General features: G+C 43.0%; 1 protein-coding gene across 12 annotated transcripts in view; it reads right to left on the bottom strand.

Moving 5' to 3' along the window:
- Positions 1-21,195, bottom strand: part of dst (dystonin) — a 471,716-nt gene that overhangs the window by 18,703 nt on the left and 431,818 nt on the right. For all 12 annotated transcript variants that reach the window (XM_078399038.1, XM_078399030.1, XM_078399031.1 and 9 more), the window contains 12 exons: positions 20,380-20,535; positions 20,072-20,278; positions 18,522-18,641; positions 17,665-17,834; positions 10,318-10,477; positions 9,548-9,742; positions 8,360-8,488; positions 6,654-6,797; positions 5,442-5,630; positions 4,655-4,781; positions 2,707-2,867; positions 1,576-1,738 (listed from right to left, as the gene is read on the bottom strand). In XM_078399038.1, coding sequence (XP_078255164.1) covers positions 1,576-1,738; positions 2,707-2,867; positions 4,655-4,781; positions 5,442-5,630; positions 6,654-6,797; positions 8,360-8,488; positions 9,548-9,742; positions 10,318-10,477; positions 17,665-17,834; positions 18,522-18,641; positions 20,072-20,278; positions 20,380-20,535 — 1,921 coding nt within the window. The remainder of the gene's footprint in view (positions 1-1,575; positions 1,739-2,706; positions 2,868-4,654; positions 4,782-5,441; positions 5,631-6,653; positions 6,798-8,359; positions 8,489-9,547; positions 9,743-10,317; positions 10,478-17,664; positions 17,835-18,521; positions 18,642-20,071; positions 20,279-20,379; positions 20,536-21,195) is intronic.

The following is a 21,195-nucleotide window of genomic DNA, read 5'->3' as shown; positions in this document are numbered from 1 at the left end:
ATCTGTACATCTTTGGAGTGTGGTAGGAAACTGGAGCACCCAGGGAAAACCCACACAGTCACGGGGAGAGTGTAAAAACTCTGTACAGACAAGCACCCATAGTCAGGATCGAACCCAGGCCCCTGGCACTGTAACGCAGCAACTCTGCCGCTGCACCACTGTGCTGCGGTGCAGAGTGTGTTAGAATATGTAAGTGGCATGTGGACGATGTCAGCTGCAGTATAATCAGGTCTGGGCATCAAATTTCCCTCAGTGGATGCTGGCAATAAGATCATTCGGAAGATCAGTAGAATCATGCTTTATTCATGGGCATAGCTGGCAACGTCAGCAGACATTTCCCGTCCCCAATTACCCTTGAGCTGAGGCCACACAAGAGGGCAACTAAGCAGAAGTTCATTCCATGGGCCTGGAATCACATTTAGGCTTGACAGCAAATTTCCTTCCCTGTGGGATAAATGTGAACCAGAAGGGTTTTTAAACAATAACCAGGTAGTTTCATGAACACTACTGTTCAATTCAGCATTTTATTCTAGATTTATTAACGAACAGAATTTAGACTCCTGTCACTGGAAGATTGGTCTAGGCTTCTGAAGTACTTATCCAAATAAAATAAACAATGTCATCAATTGAATTTTAGTCCTATGTCTTACCTTTACTACATATTGTTAATCTAGAAATTCAGTAACAGGCTTTATATTAGAGAAACATTGGAGACATTTGGTGGGCTGGGTAACATCCATGGAAAGAAAAGACAAATCAAATTTCAAATGGCGAACCTTCAGCAGGGAATTGTTCATTTTCTATTTATGTTGCTTAAGTTCAAAGTTATGAGGAGATTTGGGAATGGTAAAATAGGAAAAATGGCACAGAGAATCATGGCTAATGGACTCGATGCAAGTCAGGAATTGGAATTTCTTAACAGGATTTTGGTGGGTGGGGAGTTGAAAATCGGTAAACCTTGGAAGGGCATTAAAATGGAATTGCTCGTTTCAAAAGCTGGTACTGATAATGCAAAGAAAATGATCCTTTTTTACTGTTCAAAGTGGTGTTAAGGGTATTATAAAAATCCAATTTGTTGTATAGGAGTAGAATGTTATCATGCTGGAGCAACATTAAGAGGTTTCCTTTCAGCAGACATTCGGCCGAGGAGGGAGCCCGCACGTTGCGAGTCGGTGGAGTCTGTGGCTGGGGCCTGGGTCAGCGTCTGTAGAGGACCCGGCAGCAATAGTGGAGAGATCGGAGAGGTGGTTGATGGACGAGGACGGACCACATGGGAGTGAGGGACGCCGCTGCCAAGGAACAAAGGAGAACCTGGCGTGGGGGGACTGCCGTGAGGGAAGGGGATGAGCAACGGACAATGGAGGACCCGGCATGGGGGGACCACCATGAGTGAGGAAGGGGGAGGGGGGAAGGAACTAAGGGGTACCGAGCGCAGGGGTATTTTATAACTTTGTAAACGCCCTTTAAGGGCAATTATTTGCATGCCTTGGGTATGCAAGTGACGAATTTCACTGTGGCTTGTCACATGCGACAATAAAATATTCCATTCAATTGCAAGGGGCTTTCCAGACTCACTTGAAGACAGAATTCCATCAATAAATTCTTGTCTTGTGATTTTCCCATCTTGGTCTTTATCAATGCGTCTGAAGAAGTCCATCACTCTGGACTTCTTGTGGTTCATCCATCGCATGTACTTCTTCCGCCAAACGTCAAAATCAAAATTGGCAAATTCTTTCAGCTGCAAAGAAAGCAAAGTCATCAACTTTCCGAAACTTGCACATGCAAACAACATTCAGCTCGGCTACAATTTAAAGAAAAATCACTATTTAAATGGATAGGTTGGAAAATTAGCTCCTTTCCTTTGCACAAGAAAACAACCTAGACAAGCTTGAAAGAATAACTACTGTAGAAAGATATTATCAGAAGCACATTACAAATTCCAACTGAAGCAGTTGGAATTTGGTTTTCAAAAAAATCCATAAATATCCACAGTACAAAGGTATCTGCATTTATAATATATTATTATTATGTTGGAAATGACTGGTTTGCCAAATAATGTAAACACACCTAACATGGTATTTTAATCACTCATTTTAGAAATATTAAAATATTTCCCTTGCATGATTACAGCAGATATTTCTTCTGCATGTTTAATCTTAGTTATTTACCAGCTTTGATCTTTTTTGACTGAGAGGTCTGTATACATAAATCAAGGGAAAATAAAAGCATTCAGTGGTCAGTTATCATTGTCTAGATCTATGCTGAATATATTTAATACAAAATGTTATGTTAAATGGAAAACACTGCATACTGTCCAACAAAGTGTGCTGCATAAGATTTATACAATGTTCTTTTAAAACAAAAAGATAATGAAACAGGATCAGGGAAAAATATCTGGAAACTCCCCTCCAGCTATTCTTTGGTTCGAAACAAGATTAATCTCACAAAGCATACTTCGTAAATAAAGTCGTAAAGCTTATTTGGTAAAATCTTGAACTCCCTTTGAGGCCTACAACATTTTAACAAGCACATTCTGATAAAACAGTTTACCATCACTTAATAAATTCGCAAATTGAAAAGAGTTGTTCCAAAAATAGAACTGCATTGGTCTATCCATGTACAATATTAAATAGTAGTTTCATTTGAGAGAATGCTGGCTTAAAAGCACATCCTTCCAATGAGAAGCAGTGACGCTGAAATGCTCACCTCCTCCAACCTGTCCAGCGCATCGTTGAGTTTCCGCCGCCTGTCCAGGGCCAACAGCCACACCTGCTGCCACTTGCTCACAAGCAGATTAGCACGTGGATTTTTAGTTTCAATCGTCTGCGTAGCTGGCGAATAGAGAGCCCGCCTTGGCAGTCTTTTCCCTACGAGAGAAGCCACATCATTATTTAACAGCAGGATGAATTCACTGGCATGCCACTGCCATTCCCAATGGAACCCATATCACCCAAGCTCTCCTCACTGTAAACAACTTGTTGGGTGCAAGTCACACTGCATGAAGCTGCAAGGGATTAAACATAGATAGAGCTCTAGGTGCTAGTGTAATCCAGGGATATGGGGAGAAGGCAGGCACGGTTTATTGATTGGGGACGATCAGCCATGATCACAATGAATGGCAGTGCTGGCTCGAAGGGCCGAATGGCCTCCTCCTGCACCTATTTTCTATGTAAGCGAATCTCCTGCTTCCATCAGTTGCTGGACATCTCCTTGCAATGTTTAGGTTGTATTAGTTTTCTGTGTGAATGTTGCAGCCAATGTGAGGAAACTGGGGATGTCACTGAAAATCTTCTCAACTAATGAGAAGCCTCGCAATATTTTGAGCCGTTAAAATCTTAAGTAATGAGGTTCCCATCAACTAATAAATAATGTTTACAGCCAATGGGGTTATTTTAGAATAATTGGCACCTGGCACATATTTAAAAATGTACTCAGGCTGAAATGAACCTTTTTGACTTTAGACTTTAGAGATATAGTGCGGAAACAGGCCCTTTGGCTGACCAGCGATTACCCTTGTACACCAACACTATCCTACACGCTAAGGAGAATTGACAATTTACAAAAGCCAATTAACCCACCTAATTCTTGATTAATATTGGTGTCAGGGATCATGGGGAGAAGGCAGGAGAATGGAGTTAGGAGGGAGAGATAAATCAGCCATGATTGAATGGCAGAGTAGAATTGATAGGCCGAATGGCCCAATTATGCTCCTATCACTTATGACCTTAGAACCTACAAACCTGCACGTCTTATAATGTGGGAGGAAACCGGGGCACCTGGAGAAAACCCACACAGTCACAGAGAGAACATACAAACTCCACACCGACAGTACCCATGGTCAGGATCGAACCCGGGTTTCTGGCACTGTAAAGCAACAACTCTACCGCTGCGCCACTGTGCCGCCCTGTAATTTTCAGTGACAAATATTGCCTGCATCTAATCTACCTATTTGCTCCTTGTGGGATGTTGCTGTTCCACTCAGAGACATGTATATTTGCAAACAAATATATCATCTGTACTTGGATAATAAAGAAACCTTTGAACCATCTGTGTACTAAAACTCTCATTTGTTTGTTTATTTATTCCTGAACTACAGCCAAAACAGTACACAATAGCACGACAATTTTAAGCCCACCTTACTCACTGTCTTCCCTTTGGTGCTAATGGAAGTTTAATTGAAATCGGTGTTATATTTTTAAAGTTATTCACATTTTAAAGTTTAAATCTATCTCCTAGGGAGGGAGTGGGGGAGGAGGGAGGTTAAGGGGATTGAGGGGGATGGAGTGGGGGGGAGGGGAAGGGGGGGAGGTGGTGAGGGGGGAGGATGGAGGGAGGGGAGGAGAGAGGGGGAGGGGTGGAGGGAGGGAGGGGAGGAGGGTGGGGAAGGGAGGGGGAGGAGGGTGGGGGAGGAGGGAGGGGTGGGGAGGGGGGGAGTGGGAGGGGAGGGGGGAGTGGGGGAGGGGAGGGGGGAGGAGAGGGTGCTGCACCAATGCAGGAGAGGTTTGGGCCCAACAGGTCCACTTGGTCTATTGAAACTAAAACTGTGCCCAGCACTTGATGTTCAATTCCTGTCAGCCCCAAGATGAAAATCATCAAAAATGAACAAAACCAGCAATACAGAATGCAATTTGGATGAAAACGGAATCATACTCACTTGACCTTCCCTTCTCTGTGATAGGAATGTGGGATGAGATCTGTGCTGGCTCTGCAGCTTTTCTCTTGTATGTCTTTGTGACCTTATCCACGTCAGGCTGTTTCCTGGTCATCTCCTCCATAAACGTCTGAAATTAGAAGCATCTCATTTGAGAAAATGCGGTGCTATTATTGGCAAGAGAACCTTTCTTTCCTACTCATACCCTTCTCTTCTCTTACAGGGATGATGTTACACCTAGTCACTGGATCTCCACAGCTCATTCATGTAAGTGCCTATGCTAATTATTGCCAGCCCTTCTGACGATACAGAAGTTGCCATCAACCCATCACTTTCTCTTGGTGAACATCGCAATTGCCTTGAAAAATGATGAAAAGGCTCTCCCGTCTAATCCAGGGAAGATAATACCATAATTACTATCACGTCGCAATCTGGGCAATGGTGGCCTTTCAGACACGCACATCCCAATTCCATTAAACAGAGATTATAAGGCAATTCCCAACATATTAAACTAAGAATGTTACATCATATCTGCCACTACATTAACTTGGACAATCCAAACCCATCACATGGTCATAGTTAGCGGTAACTGTGCTGGTTTGAGGCTGTGGTTACTTGGTAGACACAAAAAGGTGGAGTAACTCAGCTGAAGAGTGAAGAAGGGTCTCGACCTGAAGCGTCACCTATCCATTTTCTACAGAGATGCTGCCTGACCCACTGCGTTACTCCGGCTTTTTGTGTCTATCTTTGGTGAAAACAGCATCTGCATTTTCATCCTGCACGTGGTTACCTGGTGCTCAGCAATAAGTGTCTTGACTTCCTCAATCTCCTGTGGGAGCGACTCTTGGTCTCTCTGAGTGAGTATTGTCTCCGCCCACTGTAACCAACCCAAAAGGCTCTCCATCAACTCCTGATTAGTGATAACCTCAGCGAGAGCTGCCTCCAGTCGTAGTTGATGCTGCTTGGACCATGCCGTTACCTGGTATTTTATATAAAAAACAAAACATCACAAAAGATTCCGGAGTTTGATGCACATCTGTAAAGACCATAAGACCATAGCAGCTCTGACTGTGCTCCATTACACATGCCCATACTCCTGTATCTATACAGCATCCGGCTCTGCTCTTGCTCTTTAGATGTACTGCCGGACACAGCATCAAAGGTCTTCTTCATCAGCATTTACCACACAGCGAGCTTCTGCTTGTTGGGCACAAAAGTGAGTGTTTGGTCAAGCTACAACACCTTTCCACATCTCTCACTCATGATGTTGAAGAGCGCGATTGATTGATGTGGGAGTGCAGGCTTGTCAATGGTACACACTGCTGATGGGATGGAGGGACGCAAGAAAACTACATGGCAAGAGCTTCGAGGAAAGACTCATCACAGCTTTATTGCAAGGTGATCATCCTGAACCATCCATGCATTGATTACCACCGACCTCCTCTCCCCATAATTGAGATATATACTGTGGTGATGCCGCAGTTATCCGAATGTTGGGAGTGGTGTTGGGAGCTGTCAATGAGATGGAGAATTCCCTCGAGTGTTCATAAGCTCATAAAATATAGGAGCAAAAGTAGGCCATTTTGGCCCATCTAGTCTGGTCTGCTCAATCATGACTGATCTACATTTCCCTCTCAATGCCATTCTTCTGCCTTCTCCTCAAAACCTGGATGTAGATATAGAAATACTACAGCGCACTAAATCGCAGCAGAAATTAGGATGAAATGACTGGCGGATAAAACTGACCATTGTGCTGCTATTTACAGAAAGGTGGCCGCAATTCATGATCCCTGTCACTGGCAATGTGGAGACCAATGCCGAATGTGTGCAGAGAAATTGTGTTTTATAACATACAACAGTTCTAAATAAATCCATGTAAAAGGGCTAAATGGCGTTGATATATTCCACACTGGGCTGCAAACACTTTCTTCTCTGCCATACTGTAACAGTAAGTTGAGAAGAATGCAACCACGCTCCCACATCACGACTTCAGGCGAGTTACCTCTTCGAATCGGGCTTGGATGATTGTGATCCAATGCTTGATGGTTATGATGGAGTCCGGGTGGCAGATGGACAGGATGGACTCCCCCATAGCCACAGCTGAATTCAGATCAGCCATCTTCTCTTCCAGCTTCTTCACAAACTCCTTCAAGAAATAAAAGATCAAAGCAGTCAATGCACGGCCAAAATTACCATCAATAAAACACATAGGTTTCTAAAACTCAAGAAAGTACACCAACACTTCTATCTCCTTAGAAGACTAAGGCAATTTGGCATTCTCCCAATGACTCTTGTCGATTTCTGCAGATGCTGCATAGAAAGCATCCTGTCAAGGTGCATCACACTTTGGTATGGCAACTGCTCTGCCCAAGACTACAAAAACTGCAGACAGTTGTGGACACAGCCCAGTCCATCTCACAAACCAGTCTACCCCCTCACCCCCCCCCCCCCCTCTCAACTCCATCTACATGTCACACAGCCTAGGGAAAGCAGCATACATTATTAAGAACCATTTTATCCTGATCATTCCTTCTCCCCCCCCCATTCCCGTTGGGCAGAAGACACAAATCTTGAAAGTAGGTATAGCGTTTCTCTGTAACACCATATTCCGCACTGTTTATCTTCACTTTTGCACGAACTATTGTACTCTTGTATGGTATGATCTGCCTGGATCAAAGATTTTCACTGTATTGTTGAGTTTAGTTTATTGTCACGTGTACCGAGGTACAGTGTAAAGCTTTTGCTGTGTGATAACCAGTCAGCAGAAAGGCAATACATGATTACAATCGATCCATCCACAGTGCACAGATACATGACAAAGGGAATAACTTGAATAAAGACTAGTGCAAGATAAAGTCCAGTAAAGTCTGATCAAATATAGTCCGAGGGTCTCCAATGAGTTAGGTAGTAGCTCAGAATTGCTCTCTCGTTGTTGGTAGGCTGGTTCATTTGCCAGCTGTACTGCTTGCCAGGACAAGTAACATTAATAAACCAATACCAAGATAAGGACAGAAATATAATCCACTTCTAGTAATAGTCTAACCGTCGCAGGAAGACTTTGATGTACCTGCTCATGCTAAAGAAAGCCATGGCCACAGACATCCAGAATTCTGTGCCAATGTTATCATCACCACTGTGCAGTTGCTGATGCAATCTGAGGCATATCTCCTCATTAGTTCTTCAGCACCCATTAAACACATCCGAAAGGCCTTGCTATTATTGAGTTGCTAGATATTTTACCCCCATCCATGTATTGCCAGCAGGTTCAGCACTGATTACCCATTCTCAAGTTGCTCAGTAACATTACTTGGTAAGTTGGCTCCACGTGAAGCATTTTGCACTGGGTCTAAAGTCATTGATAGCCCAGGCCAGATCAGGCAGCAGACTTTCTTCCCTTCCTTTATGGACCAGATGGATTTTCCTACACAGATGGATTTTACAACTATTTGGAAGGTGCACCTTCACTATTACTAATCCTAACTTTGTAGTTCAAACTCATTTAATCGATTCTCAATTTGTTATGGCAGAATCTGAATTGAGCATTAGCCCGAGGTTATCATTACAGTAACTTAACCACAATGCCACTGGTTTCAGTGGTAGATGTGGGCTCAGTGTTGGCTAGAAACTCTTTCGCTGCAAAATGTATGTCTATGCTGGTACATTCCACAAGCCCCATTTAAAACTTTTCTCTTCCAGCTTCTTTCCAACCTTGTGTTGATTGATGAGCGCCTGGAGAGCATCGTTGTCATCTGGAAGAACGCCGTGGAAACGAAATGTCTGCTCAGCCTCAGCCAGCCACTCGAGTAGCGCGTGCACAGCAGAGTGGAATTCCTCGGCCTGTAAATGCAACAGCCATTCGTTACAACACTCGCAACCTGCCAGCCAGCCCTTCACACGAGTTTTGAAGATACTTTAACTTTTTGAGTAAAAAGACAGATGAAAAAAACCCGATGGATTTCAAGAAGATTATGTCGTGCAGAGGAGAGTTTTAGTGTGCGGGAAATCAATGATCGGCGTGGACACATGGGCTCGGAGAGCCTGTTTCTATGCTGTGTCTCTAAACTAACCTAAATTAAACTATTAATTGGCTTGTTTCACACTGGAGGGCAGAAGTTATCCAAGGGCTCAAGTGATTGAAAGCCCCCCCCCCTTCCCCAGGGCAAAACCAGCTGTGCTAGCTGAGGAAGGGAGGGTGTCTCAGTCTTCAGCTGGGGTAGTTCAGTACAACTGTCCGCCTCTCCACTGGGCCAGAAATGGAACCACGCAAAAAGACACAACTGAAATGTAAAATACATGCAAGTTTTTAGGAAAGGATTGGGAGCAGAGGTATTTGGAGAGTTCCTTCAAGGGTATGATGGCCAAGTGCCCTGCGTCAATGCTATAAAAGTTCTGATTCTGCCCAGTCTAGTGGTAGTCAGGGCCACTGACAAGAACAAGAAGAGGCTCAGCTCTGGCGCTCCCTCCCGGTGAGGATAAAGACACTCATTTTCAGACATGCTGTCAGTGACCATCTGAATGAGGTGCAGGACGGACAGATTCTTCTGCACGAGTGAAATTGTAATTGTAAGAGAGGAGAGAGAGAGATTTAAAAAAATCTATTTTTCACACAGAAGGTGGTGGGTATATGGAATGAGCTGCCAGAAGAGGTAGATGAGACAGGTACTGTAACAACATTTAAAAGACATGTGGACATGTATATGGATAGGAAAGGTTTAGAGGGATAGGGGTCAAACACAGACAGGTGGGGCTAGTGTAGATGAGGCATCTTGGTTGACACGGGCAAGTTGGGCTGAAGGGCCTGTGTCCGTGTTGTATGACTCTATGACAATTATGTCAAAGGCCCACTTTGCTACACCGGGATGCTAATGTAAAACTTTGGCACTGAGGTCTTCTTACCTGTTTGATTGCTTGTTCCAGTCTAACTTGTTTGCAGACAGAGAGAGCACACACAGTCTCCCAGCGAGTACTGAGCTCCTGCATCTGCACCCTGACCCAGGATGAATCATCGCGGCTGGCATCAACCAGCTCGCGGGCTGAGCGTTTGAGGGCCTGGACACCGTTGGTCCGTTTGCCCAGCTCCTTCTGAAAGACCTGAGCAGAAGACAAATGCTTGTCACGTACAGAACAGGAAAAAGACGGTAAATAAATCCCACATGTTGCTGAATAAGCGGGGCGACCACAGGAGAGATATTGCTCGATTCGTGAAAGGGTTGTTGTGTCCCAGGGTGGAAATGTCAGACTAGAGCCCTGCTTTGTGAGAGGGGCAAAGTTTAAAGATGTGCAGGGCAGGGTTTTTCTACCCAGGTGCTAGAACGAATTGCCAGGATTGGTGGTGAAGACAGATATGATTGCGGCATTTAAGAGGCTTTTGGACAGGCAAACGATATGCAGGGAATGGAGGGGTGAGGATTGCATGCAGGCAGAGGAGATTAGTTTAACTTGGAATCATCTTCAGCAGAGACATTGTGGGCCAAAGGGCCTGTTTCTGTAATGTACTGTCGATGTTCATTATTATATAAATCTGTTAATTAATTATTCTATTATTATCTAATATTAATTAATACATTAATTTAGATGATGGACACAGTGAGGTTTGGGGTCTAGAATGTGGAGGAAAGAGAGGATGCCATCCATTGGGCAACGTTGCTGGATGTAGATGACAATACCTTGTGAGCATCAATCAGGTTCATGACCAGGTCAATGTCTCCATGCACTGGCTGGTCTTCAGCCAGCATTGGCTCGATCTTGTACAGCCAATCAATCAGAGCTTGCAAGGCATCCGTAAACTGGCCTGAAAACAGCAGTGCTTCTTCCAACTTGTTCTGTCTGAAATGGAAACAGAAAATTTAGACATAAGTTCAGCCAACTGCAGCCACAAGTGAACTTTCTTCAAGCTGAAACACAAGGTTGGCCTGCCATCTCTAAAGGTTGGAAAAGCACAATGTGCCCTCACAATCTTGGACGGGAGGAATTTTTCTCATAAAAACAATCCCATGGCCCTTGTTGCAGAGCGTACATTAAGACTAGACAGTCTTGAAGGCACTCTTTTCTGAAACTCACAATTGGTTGGGACAGCTGGCAGTTTTCTGCTCTCAAACTGAAATGAACCAAACACTTGTCAGGCACAACTTCCAGCCTCATAGAACATAGAACAGTACAGCACACGAACGGGCCCTTCGGCCCACAAAGTCTGTGCCGAACATGATGTCGTTAAACTAATCTGATTTGCCTCCATGTGATCCATATCCCTCCATTCCTTGCTTATCCATGTAACATCTAAAAGCCTCTTAAATTCCTTTAACATATCTATTAACCACCACTCTAGACATCCACCACTCTCAGTGTGAAAAAAACCTGCCCTGCACTCTCCTTCAAACTTTGCCCCTCTCACCCTAAAGCTCTGCCCTCTAGTCTTTGACATTGCCAACCTGGGAGAAAGGTTCTGCCTGTCTTTGCTATTTATGCCTGTCATAATTTTACATACTTCTATCAGCTTTGGCAAGGCTAAACTGGGCAATGTTGAGTTGGCTGCTCCATACTTGGGAAGGAAAATAGGACAAGTTATGTCGTCAGCAGCCAATCTTCCATGACCCATCACACAACTCAGGAAAGTTGCAAATTATTCTTACTACATTCAGGATAGAATGAAACAATGATGGGGAAATATTCAGCTGCAAATCACAATAAAATCACAAAAATTCTATGAATGCTTCCACATTCTGTGTTTAATTTATCTACACAGTTTGTTTTCAATCTATACAATTCTTTTGGCGTCAATAATTTACAGCACATGTACATTTTTGATACGTTATTAAACAAAGGTTACCAAGATTTCATAAATTCTTTGGATTTCATGGCACAGAAGTTAGGCATTCGTCCACAAAAATGATGATAAATTAATCTCTTTCCGTAACCCACAATTTTTCTATCTTTTAAGTGTTTTTCCAAATCTGTTTCAAAGTTTATTATTGAATCATTACCCCCGTCTCCATACAAGGCAATATATTCCAAACACTTGTTGGTTAGCAGTAAATATTTTCCTTCATGATGCCTTAGCTTCTTTCAGTTCAACCCTACTATGTGGCCATCTTTACATCATTGAGACCAAGTGTAGACAAGGCGACCGTTTAACTGAACAGTTGCATTTTGTCCTTCAAGGCCTGCTGGGTCTCCTGGTTGCTAACCATTTTAGGTACCTCCCATTCATATACCAACATTTCAGTCTATCCTACCTATGCCTCTTATAATTTTACATACTCGAGGGCAAACAGGGCAATGCCGAGTTGGCTACTCAGTCTGGAGAAGGGTCTTGACCCAAAACGTCACCCATTCCTTCTCTGCAGAGATGCTGCCTGTCCCGCTGAGTTACTCCAGCATTTTGTGTCTACCTTTGGCTTCTCCATATATACACTTGACAGTGGGAAGGAAAATAGGACATGGCATGGACATCAGTCTGAGGAAGGGTCTAGACCCGAAACGTCACCCATTCCCTCTCTCCTAGATGCTGCCTGACCTGCTGAGTTACTCCAGCATTTTGTGATACCTAGGACATGGCATTTAGTCTGTCCTTGGCCTACTCCATTGTCAGAGTGACGCCACGTGCAAACTGGAAGAACAGCTCCTCATATTCCGCTTGGGTTGCTTATTACACAACGGTATGAACATCGACTTCTCCAATTTCAAATAATACAAATGCTGCCCCACTTCCCACCCCAGTGCATGCACAATTCCCCCACCATCTCAGTTACCCTGCTTCGTTGCTCTCCTCCATATGCTCATCTTCCATCCCCAAATATCATATTTCCCTTTTATCCTCCCTCTTTCCCTCCATCCTTATATCTCCCTCTGGCTTCACATTTCACTTTCCTGTTATTTTCTTGAGTTTAGTTTTGAGATACAGCGCAGAAACAGGCCCTTCAGCCCACCGAGTGCGCACCGACCAGCGATCCTCGCACATTAACATAATCCTACACACACTAGGGACAATTTACACTTATACCAAGTATACAAACCCAAGCCAATGAACCTACAAACCCGTATGTCTTTGGAGTGTGGGAGGAAACAGAAGATCTCGGAGAAAACCCAAACGGTGATGTGCAAACTCCGTACAGACTGCACCCGCAGCCGGGATCGAACCCTGGTCTCTGGTGCTGTAAGGTAGCAACTCTACCACTGCACCACCGTGCCGTCCGGTCTTCTTTCCGTATCCGACACCCTTTAGTCTCCTTTTCTCCTCTAGACTTTGTCACTCTCTCCACCAATCTGCTGATCACCCCCTGCCATTACCCTGTATCGACCCATCACTTGCCAAGCTTTGCCCCACACCCATTCTCTTTTCCACCGTTCTCTCCCCCACCCATTCCATCAGTCCAAAGAAGGTCCAAACCTAAAATGTCATCAGTCCATTCCCTCCACAGATGCTGATGACCCGCTGAGTTCCTCCAGCACGTTGCTCAACATTCCAACATCTACAGTTTCTGGTGCCTCCCTACTGTTAAGCACTATTGTGATATTCTTTGTCTGTTTTCTATGAACCATGTTATTAATAAAAACCTTTACCTCCGTGTCTGTTGGCTACACACCTTCAATTATTTCAGAAAGTTTCAAGTGGTATTGTATATAATAAATTAATAATATCTATTACAGTTCTTAAACAAAGAGAATGCTCTGAATTTTTTACGTTTTACGAAACGAATGAATGAATGAACGATATCATTTGCATCTTCAAAATTAACCAGGATATTCATTATGTAATCCCGAACAACCATTAGAAGCTACATAGAGAGTTCCATTCATTACCATTCTGAAGTGGTCAGACTGATAAAGCCATTGTTATTCTTGTCAGTCTGACCTTCACTCTCAACACTGAGTAGTCACAAATAGCCTTTTAGAACTCTTGACATTTTTCAAGCTCTAACCACATGTGTGAAGAATGCTGCCTTTCCCGCTGAGTTACTCCAGCATTTTTGTTGTCTATCTTCAGTGCAAACCAGCATCTGCAGTTCCTTCCGATACGTTTTGTGTGAATATGACACTGAGTTAACTGTATTAAAAGGCAACTACCCATTTAACCTATTACAATGCAGAGACCACTGTCCATGAAACCAATCCTACCACCAAGTCAGGCCAGGAGAGGTCTTAACCAATTATGTAAAATAAATAATAACTTACATATTTGCTCCAACCACTCTTATTCTACCAAAATGGCCTCTGCTGTGCAACCCTAAATGTCTCTGTTGCAGCCCAATCTATAAAGTAACACTTAAATTATCCCCAAAACATTACAAACAGATCTCAAGTTCATACACAAATTTCCTCACTCGCGTTTTCCAATTCCTTTGTTGGGAGGACTAGTGACCCACTGAAGTGGAGAATGCACACATAAAGTCAAGACGATGTCTCATCCCCAACTCCTCTCATGAATCCATGCTTCCAAACTCAGTAGAAAAATGCAATTCCTTTCACTGTCTCAAGCGTTTACCAGGAACATGAGGATGGGTCGGGGGCAGATAGGAAGTGTTAAGGCACAATGTTTGAATGTTGTAAGAGCGACTTCCCCTCCCCTTTGTCCCTGGATATTGGTTGTGCTCCACAACTCTTGGAAATGTCGTGCCTTCCAGGTTTATACTGAAAGCACCAGTTCCATAGACCTAGTCCCAACAGGAAGAGGAGCGCCAGGGTGGTAAAGTGGTGCGAGTGGCTGATCTGCTGCCTTACAAATCCAGCTACCGAAGTCTGATTCTGGCCTGCGGTGGTGTGGTGCTTGCACGTTCTCCCCAGGACCATGTGGGTTTCCTCCATAAATCACAAAGACATAAAGGGCAGCACAGTGGGGCAGCAGCAGAGATGCTGCCTTACAGCTCCAGAGACCCGGGTTCAATCCTGACTATGGGTGCTGACTGTACGGAGTTTGTACGTTCTCCCTGTGACCGAATGGGTTTTCTCTGCGTGCTCCGGTTTCCACCCATACTCCAACGACGTACAGATTTGTAGGATCATTGGCTTTGGTAAAATTGTAAATTGTCTCTCGTGTGTAAGACAGCATTAGTGCTTGGGGTGATCGTTTGTCAGTGCAGATTCGGTGGGCCGAAAGGCCTGTTTCTGCATTGTATCTCAAGTCGAAAGTAAAGTAACAATCAAGTTCATTGGTCAATTTGCCACTATATACAGCCTTAATATGTAGGCGAGTGGTGAAATCTGGGGGGAGTTGATGGGACTGTAGGGAGAAGACAATGGAATGAGTGTAGGATTAGTGTAAACGGAATGGTTAACATGGAATCAGAGGGGTCTATTTTAGTGCTGAATGACCCTATGACTCTACTAAACAAAGTTCCCAACAATCTCCAAGCTATCAGAGCTAAACAAAACAAAAATTCCTCCAAGAAACAGAAATTCCTCAAATCAATAACAGAAACCAAGATGAGCTTAGAGCTTTACTCTGATTCTTTAATTAGTTGACTGTCAAGAATAATTTTGAAAACCTTAAATGACAAAGCACTGTCTTATAATCATTTCATGGTATCCACTTTCAAGCAAAAAAGAGTGAAATGAATCAACGAAGAAAGCAAGTTGTCCACGTGATTTGCAAAGCAATTCAATAATAACACAAAGCAATGCTATCAACTGATCATTGCAACTCTAATGGAAAAATAATGCTGCTGCTACTGAAGAAATCGGAGTCCAAAATAACAAAAAAGTAAAGCTTCTGAGAAAAATGATTAGTTTTAATCTAAAAGTCTTTGCACGAGTATGGTAACCTAATGGAGTCAGATTGGAAATACACCTAGGTAAAGAAAATGAATTGGTTTGTGATTAGGCTGATCGCAGATACAGATCACAAAAGGATTACTTGCTAAATAAGCCTTTTCAAGAATAATTGACAAACTGGCATTCAAATTGTAATTGTATATATATATATATAGATTTGGGATATAACATTGTGAGGTAATTGGTCTAATTTAGTTGGTTTAGGTTAGAGATACTGCGTGGAAACAGGCCCTGCGGCCCACCATCCATGCCGGCCACAAACAGGCCCTGCAGCCCACCACCAGTCTATGCCGGCCACAAACAGGCCCTGCAGCCCACCGTCCATGCCGGCCACAAACAGGCCCTGCGGCCCACCGTCCATACCGGCCACAAACAGGCACTGCAGCACACCGTCCATGCCGGCCACCAATCACCCGTACACTAGTTCTATACTACATACTATGGACAATTTACAGCTGCCAATTAACCCTCAAACCTGCATGTCTTTGGAATGTGGGAGGAAACCGGAGCACCCGGAGAAAAGCCATGTGATTACAGGGAGAACGTAAACCTCTGCATAGAACAGCACCCACAGTCAGGATCGAACCCGGGTCTCTGGTGCTGTAAGGCAGAAACTCTACTACTGTGCCACCCTTTTCATAACAGGACATTTTCAGCTAATTCTATATTTTGGCTTCCAATAAAACAAAATTATAATCTTCTTTTAGAAGGACAGAAAATATACAATACAGATGATCATTCAGCCTAATGTGTTTGTGCTATTCACAATAGAGCTACCCAACACAATGACCACTTTGGTCCATGGCCTGGCAGGTCACATCTCTTCAAGTAGATGAAACTATCCAGCAGTAAACTCCAGACATCTACTACCCTTTGGGTGACTTCCTTTCCTTGTGGCTCCTCCATCCTTCAACTAATCACTTTGAGTCTGTGCTCCCCATTTAGTAATAACTCACCCAGAATGACCGTGCCCAACGTAAACAGTTGCTAGTGTATTTTTCATTAGACAATTGAGTATTTGCACAGTGAAATGTCTTTTCCAAAGCAGCTGGGTAGACAGATAAGGTGATAGGGTTGTGTGTGAAACAAGGTAATGGGGACAGGTGGTCAAATACCAACGGGGTGAACTGAGGATCTACAAAAGGATATTCTTGCTATTGAGGGCGTGCAGCATAGGTTTACTAGGTCAATTCCCGGAATGGCGGGACTGTCGTATGTTGAAAGACTGGAGCAACTAGGCTTGTATACACTGGAATTTAGAAGAATGAGAGGGGATCTCATCGAAACATATAAGATTATTAAGGGTTGGACACGTTAAAGGCAGGAAACATGTTCCCAATGTTGGGGGAGTCCAGAACCAGAGGCCACAGTTTAAGAATAAGGGGTAGGCCATTTAGAACGGAGAAGAGGAAAAACTTTTTCAGTCAGAGAGTTGTGAATCTGTGGAATTCTCTGCCTCAGAAAGCAGTGGAGGCCAATTCTCTGAATGCATTCAAGAGAGAGCTAGATAGAGCTCTTAAGGATAGCGGAGTCAGGGGGTATGGGGAGAAGACAGGGACGGGGTACTGATTGAGAATGATCAGCCATGATCACATTGAATGGTGGTGCTGGCTCGAAGGGCCAAATGGCCTCCTCCTGCACCTATTGTCTATTGTCTAATAGGAGCAGCAATACAAGCGTCACAATCTTGCCAAAATTCATCAAGAAAACTTCCAGACTCTTTTATCACTCCTGTGACTGCACGGAGACGGGATCAAAGAATGTACCTGCAGTCTCTGAGGCCTTTCTATTTTGAACCTAATATTTCACATATGGACCTGTGCTCACCTCTGAATTTGGACAGCTTTAACCATATTTATTACTTTGGGAAGGTTTATCTATTTGTCAACTTTAGAAGCTGGAAATTGTTTGACATACTCACTGCTCAGAAATGTCACATTTCCCAGATTTTCTATTTGATTTTTGAGAAAAAAACTACTATTCATGAGAAGGGATCTTAACAAGCAATTGGACACAATTGCATTGAAAGAGCTTAAAATCACTCATATATTAGTTCTAACCTACACACTGTAGTAAATGCTGTAATTAATTTCATCAGTTCCCTCAATGCTGCCCTACTCGCTTAACTTAGTGATATTTTCATTCATTGCCAGCACAATTTATTCAGACATTATTTAGAGTCACAATTGAGGTCAGAGAAGGCGATCTGCTTTGGACCGAATGCTTTCTGAGTTGATTTTCTTTACCTTTCCACTGACTTCCCGCACACTGTATCCCACTTGTCCCTCAGTTCACTCAACATGTCATCGAGCTTTTGGCGATCATCTGCTAAAGTTGTCTTCTCCTTCAAGGAGCGGCCTGTTCTTACTGCTGTGTCACATACAGAATGTTTTGCTCCGAGTGCTTTTTGGAACTCCTGTGTTTGTAAACAGGTAAAGGGCACAAAGTTTTCATTACATTTCAAAACAAGCCTTAAACTCCAACTATTCCTTGACCTCATGCACGGTCCAAGGCAAATCATCCTTCTTTCTTTGGACTTTGCTCTACAAACCTTTCCAAAGTAAAAGCATATTCCAAAATCCGTCCAAAGAAAATAAAAAAAACGATATTACTAAAACCTTTTGTTGGATTTGGCTGCCAGATTTACATTTTTTTTTACTATGCTTCAAAATCATTAATTGGTTGTTGGCAACATCATTAAGATGTAAAACATATTTGACAAACATGGGTTATTTTTTATTTTTCATGTGAATTTGTAAAAAGAGGGCAAACAATAAATAAATAAATGAAAGAACCACAATTATGTATTATCCTTCACAACCTCAGGCCATCCTCAATTGCCCAGCCACCAATATAATACTTTTGAAGAGTAGATACAGTTGTAATGAATAAAACACACTGGATAACTTGCACACTAATATTCAACAGACTAAAATATCGAGCACACTGTAGATATTGGTGGAAGATTAGGGATTTTGGCCAAATCACTTGACAAAAACTCGTCAACTATTTTTTGAATTGTGCACCTCTTCCATCAAATTGACAGGAAAGATACCTCGTCTAGAGTAGCATATATTGGCAGGATTCACGACGTCTACATCACCTTGTGGTTTGCAAGTTGCATTTTCACTTTGTCTGGATCATTTGCAATTTCAAGGTCGGAATCCAGGTTTTTTTCTGACTCTTCCAACCACTCCATCAATTTCTTCCAGGCCTCTTGGAACTATTATGGAATGATAAAATAAAAATAATCACCAACATTCAATGCTTTAATAACCAGATACGTCTTCAAATTAACGTCCTATTTTACCCCTGTCCCTCTCAAAACATTACACCTCAAGCAATTGGCAGGAAAGTTCGCAGAATTTCAAAAGACAAATTAGATATTAAAAAGCCTGATCTGGTCTGGGAATTTTTGTTAAAAACAATTGGGTTTGATAGACATGATACGGTTTATCTATATTGAAAGAATATCTTGTAGCCAGCAACATGACCATTATTTTAAGCTGCATAATCACACGCACTACTTTTAATTAAATTCTAGACCTATCCAGAGGACTGCAAGTGTGTCCACAGTCTGTTGAGGTAAAGCATCTCACAATACTACATTCATGTGCAGAGAATTTGTAATTATTCTCCACAATGCTGTGGGAGTGCAAGCTGACATTTCCACAGTGATAACAACATCTGGGGCCTTCATGAACTAGGCAATCACTGTCCTTCTAAGCTAATGAAAGTTGTGGAATAAACAGAGGAAAGATAAACAAAGAAACTAGGTAATTTAAAATCAATTCTGCTGTGCATTCAGCTTTGCAAAAAATGAGCCAATATATCAAACATAAAATTTAAACTCTTAAACAAGGTGGCCAGCGGTAGAGTTGCTGCTTTACAGTGCCAGAGACTTGTGTTCGATACTGACTATGGATGCTTTTCTGTACGGAGTTTGTACGTTCTCTCCGTGGCCTGTATGGGTTTTCTCCGGGATCTCCGGTTTCCTCCCGCACTCCAAAGATGTAAAGGTTTGTAGGTATATTGTCCCTAATATGTGTTAGTGTGTGGGGATGTTGGTCGGCACAGACTAGGTGGGCCGAAGAGCCTGTTTCCGCGCTTTATCTCTAAACTAAAATGTTTGTGGCATCCCAGGTGCAGGAGATATTGGCAGCTTTGTAAGAGAAAACAAATCATTTGAGTCACTTTTGAACTTGCTGTTTTCTCTTCTCGCTATAAGGTCTTCCCCTGTGTCATGTTGAAAGGCCACGCATACACAAGCTCAAACATAAAGGTCAGGCCATAAAAAGGGGTCAAACTGAAAGGCCAGATAAGGAGGCCTCATAAAGTTCTCATGAGGCCAGGTTGCTGTTGAGAGTTGCTTAATAACTCATCCTTCATTCCTTCCTGTGGGCAGAAATGGGCCTTTGCGTGACGTTTTTTCTCCAAAGCACCATAGACAAAACAATCAGGAGCCAATTACTTTATATTACAAGATCACGGTCATATTAATTTGAATCCTAAACTTGCTGAACAATTTATACAAGCACAAACCAACAGATAGTTTGATTTTATTCCCACTGATGTGGTAAAGACAAACACACAAAATTTAACATCACAACTTCATCTTCTGCTCTATTATTTTCTACAGACTCACGGCCATACCTGTTTCGCACGCTTCCTCGCATCATCTAGCCCTCTTCCTCGATCGACTGACCGCTGCACTATTTTTTCCCATCGGGCTTGAACACTGATCAACAAGTTTTTAATGAGCACAACATCCTGCTTCTGACTGAAGTACTTCAGATGTGTTCCGGTCTTGTCCAGTTCAATTATTTTCTCACGGTGTGAGTTGACTTCATTGGCAAAAACCTACAAACACCGCAGCAAAAACACAATCAACCAAAGTGAGAAACACGCCACGGTTCAAATATATTTTGAACTTTCCTTGTGCCCGCTCGGAGTCTAAGTACCTTGTGTTCGTCAATCTGAAACAAAATGGTGTCCAGAATAAGACTCGGTGATGCAACTAACATCAAGGTTTGTTCTGCTTGAGTCAACCAGTTGATGAACTCTTGAAAGGAGTTGTGGAACTCAGTGGCCAAGTTGAGGGCCTCCTCCAATTTAACCTGCACGAGATAGAGATCAGTTAGAAAGCACAACTTTAGGAAACTCACCCTCTCTTTCTGCCCGGCTCAGAGTAGGCTGTTCCTGCATATCAGCATTTCTGTTCAGTTTTGTCTTATTCTAATTGTGTGGTCTGGCCTGCTGGGCATCTTTCTCAAACTTCCTATTTACAACACACAACAGATGTGCCTCAATACTGAATACTGCCTCCATTAACGCATTGGACTCACCCTATCAGAGATATTCCTTTTGTTCTACCCATTCCTCCTCCAGAAAAAAAGAACTTGCTTTACTCTCTTTACCAGTTTTGACAAGCGGGTCTTGGATCTGAAATGGTGACTTTTTCTCTTTCCACAGTTGCTGCCTGACCTGCTGAGTGTTATTTTCTGCTTTTATTATGGGATTCAGTACTTCACCCCAAACACAGTGGACTTGCTCACTATTCCTTCCCTAAATTACAACAGGAGTTACACTTTCACCATTTTCATTGAAGCACTTTTGGACATCCTGAGATTATGAAAGGCATGCTGTAAATACAAGTTCCTTTGTGCTTTCTTTGTGTGATCTTCAAAGCTGTGGTGGGCAGAACACTTTGCAGTTAACATCCTGGACTGTCAGGTGAGGCAGTGCATTGTGCAATGCTCTGCATTCACAGTGATCTG

This window comes from Rhinoraja longicauda, chromosome 5 (genome assembly GCF_053455715.1).
Source record: "Rhinoraja longicauda isolate Sanriku21f chromosome 5, sRhiLon1.1, whole genome shotgun sequence".
In the NCBI taxonomy this organism is placed as follows: Eukaryota; Metazoa; Chordata; class Chondrichthyes; order Rajiformes; family Arhynchobatidae; genus Rhinoraja; species Rhinoraja longicauda.
This window is presented reverse-complemented; position numbering and strand designations above follow the sequence as displayed.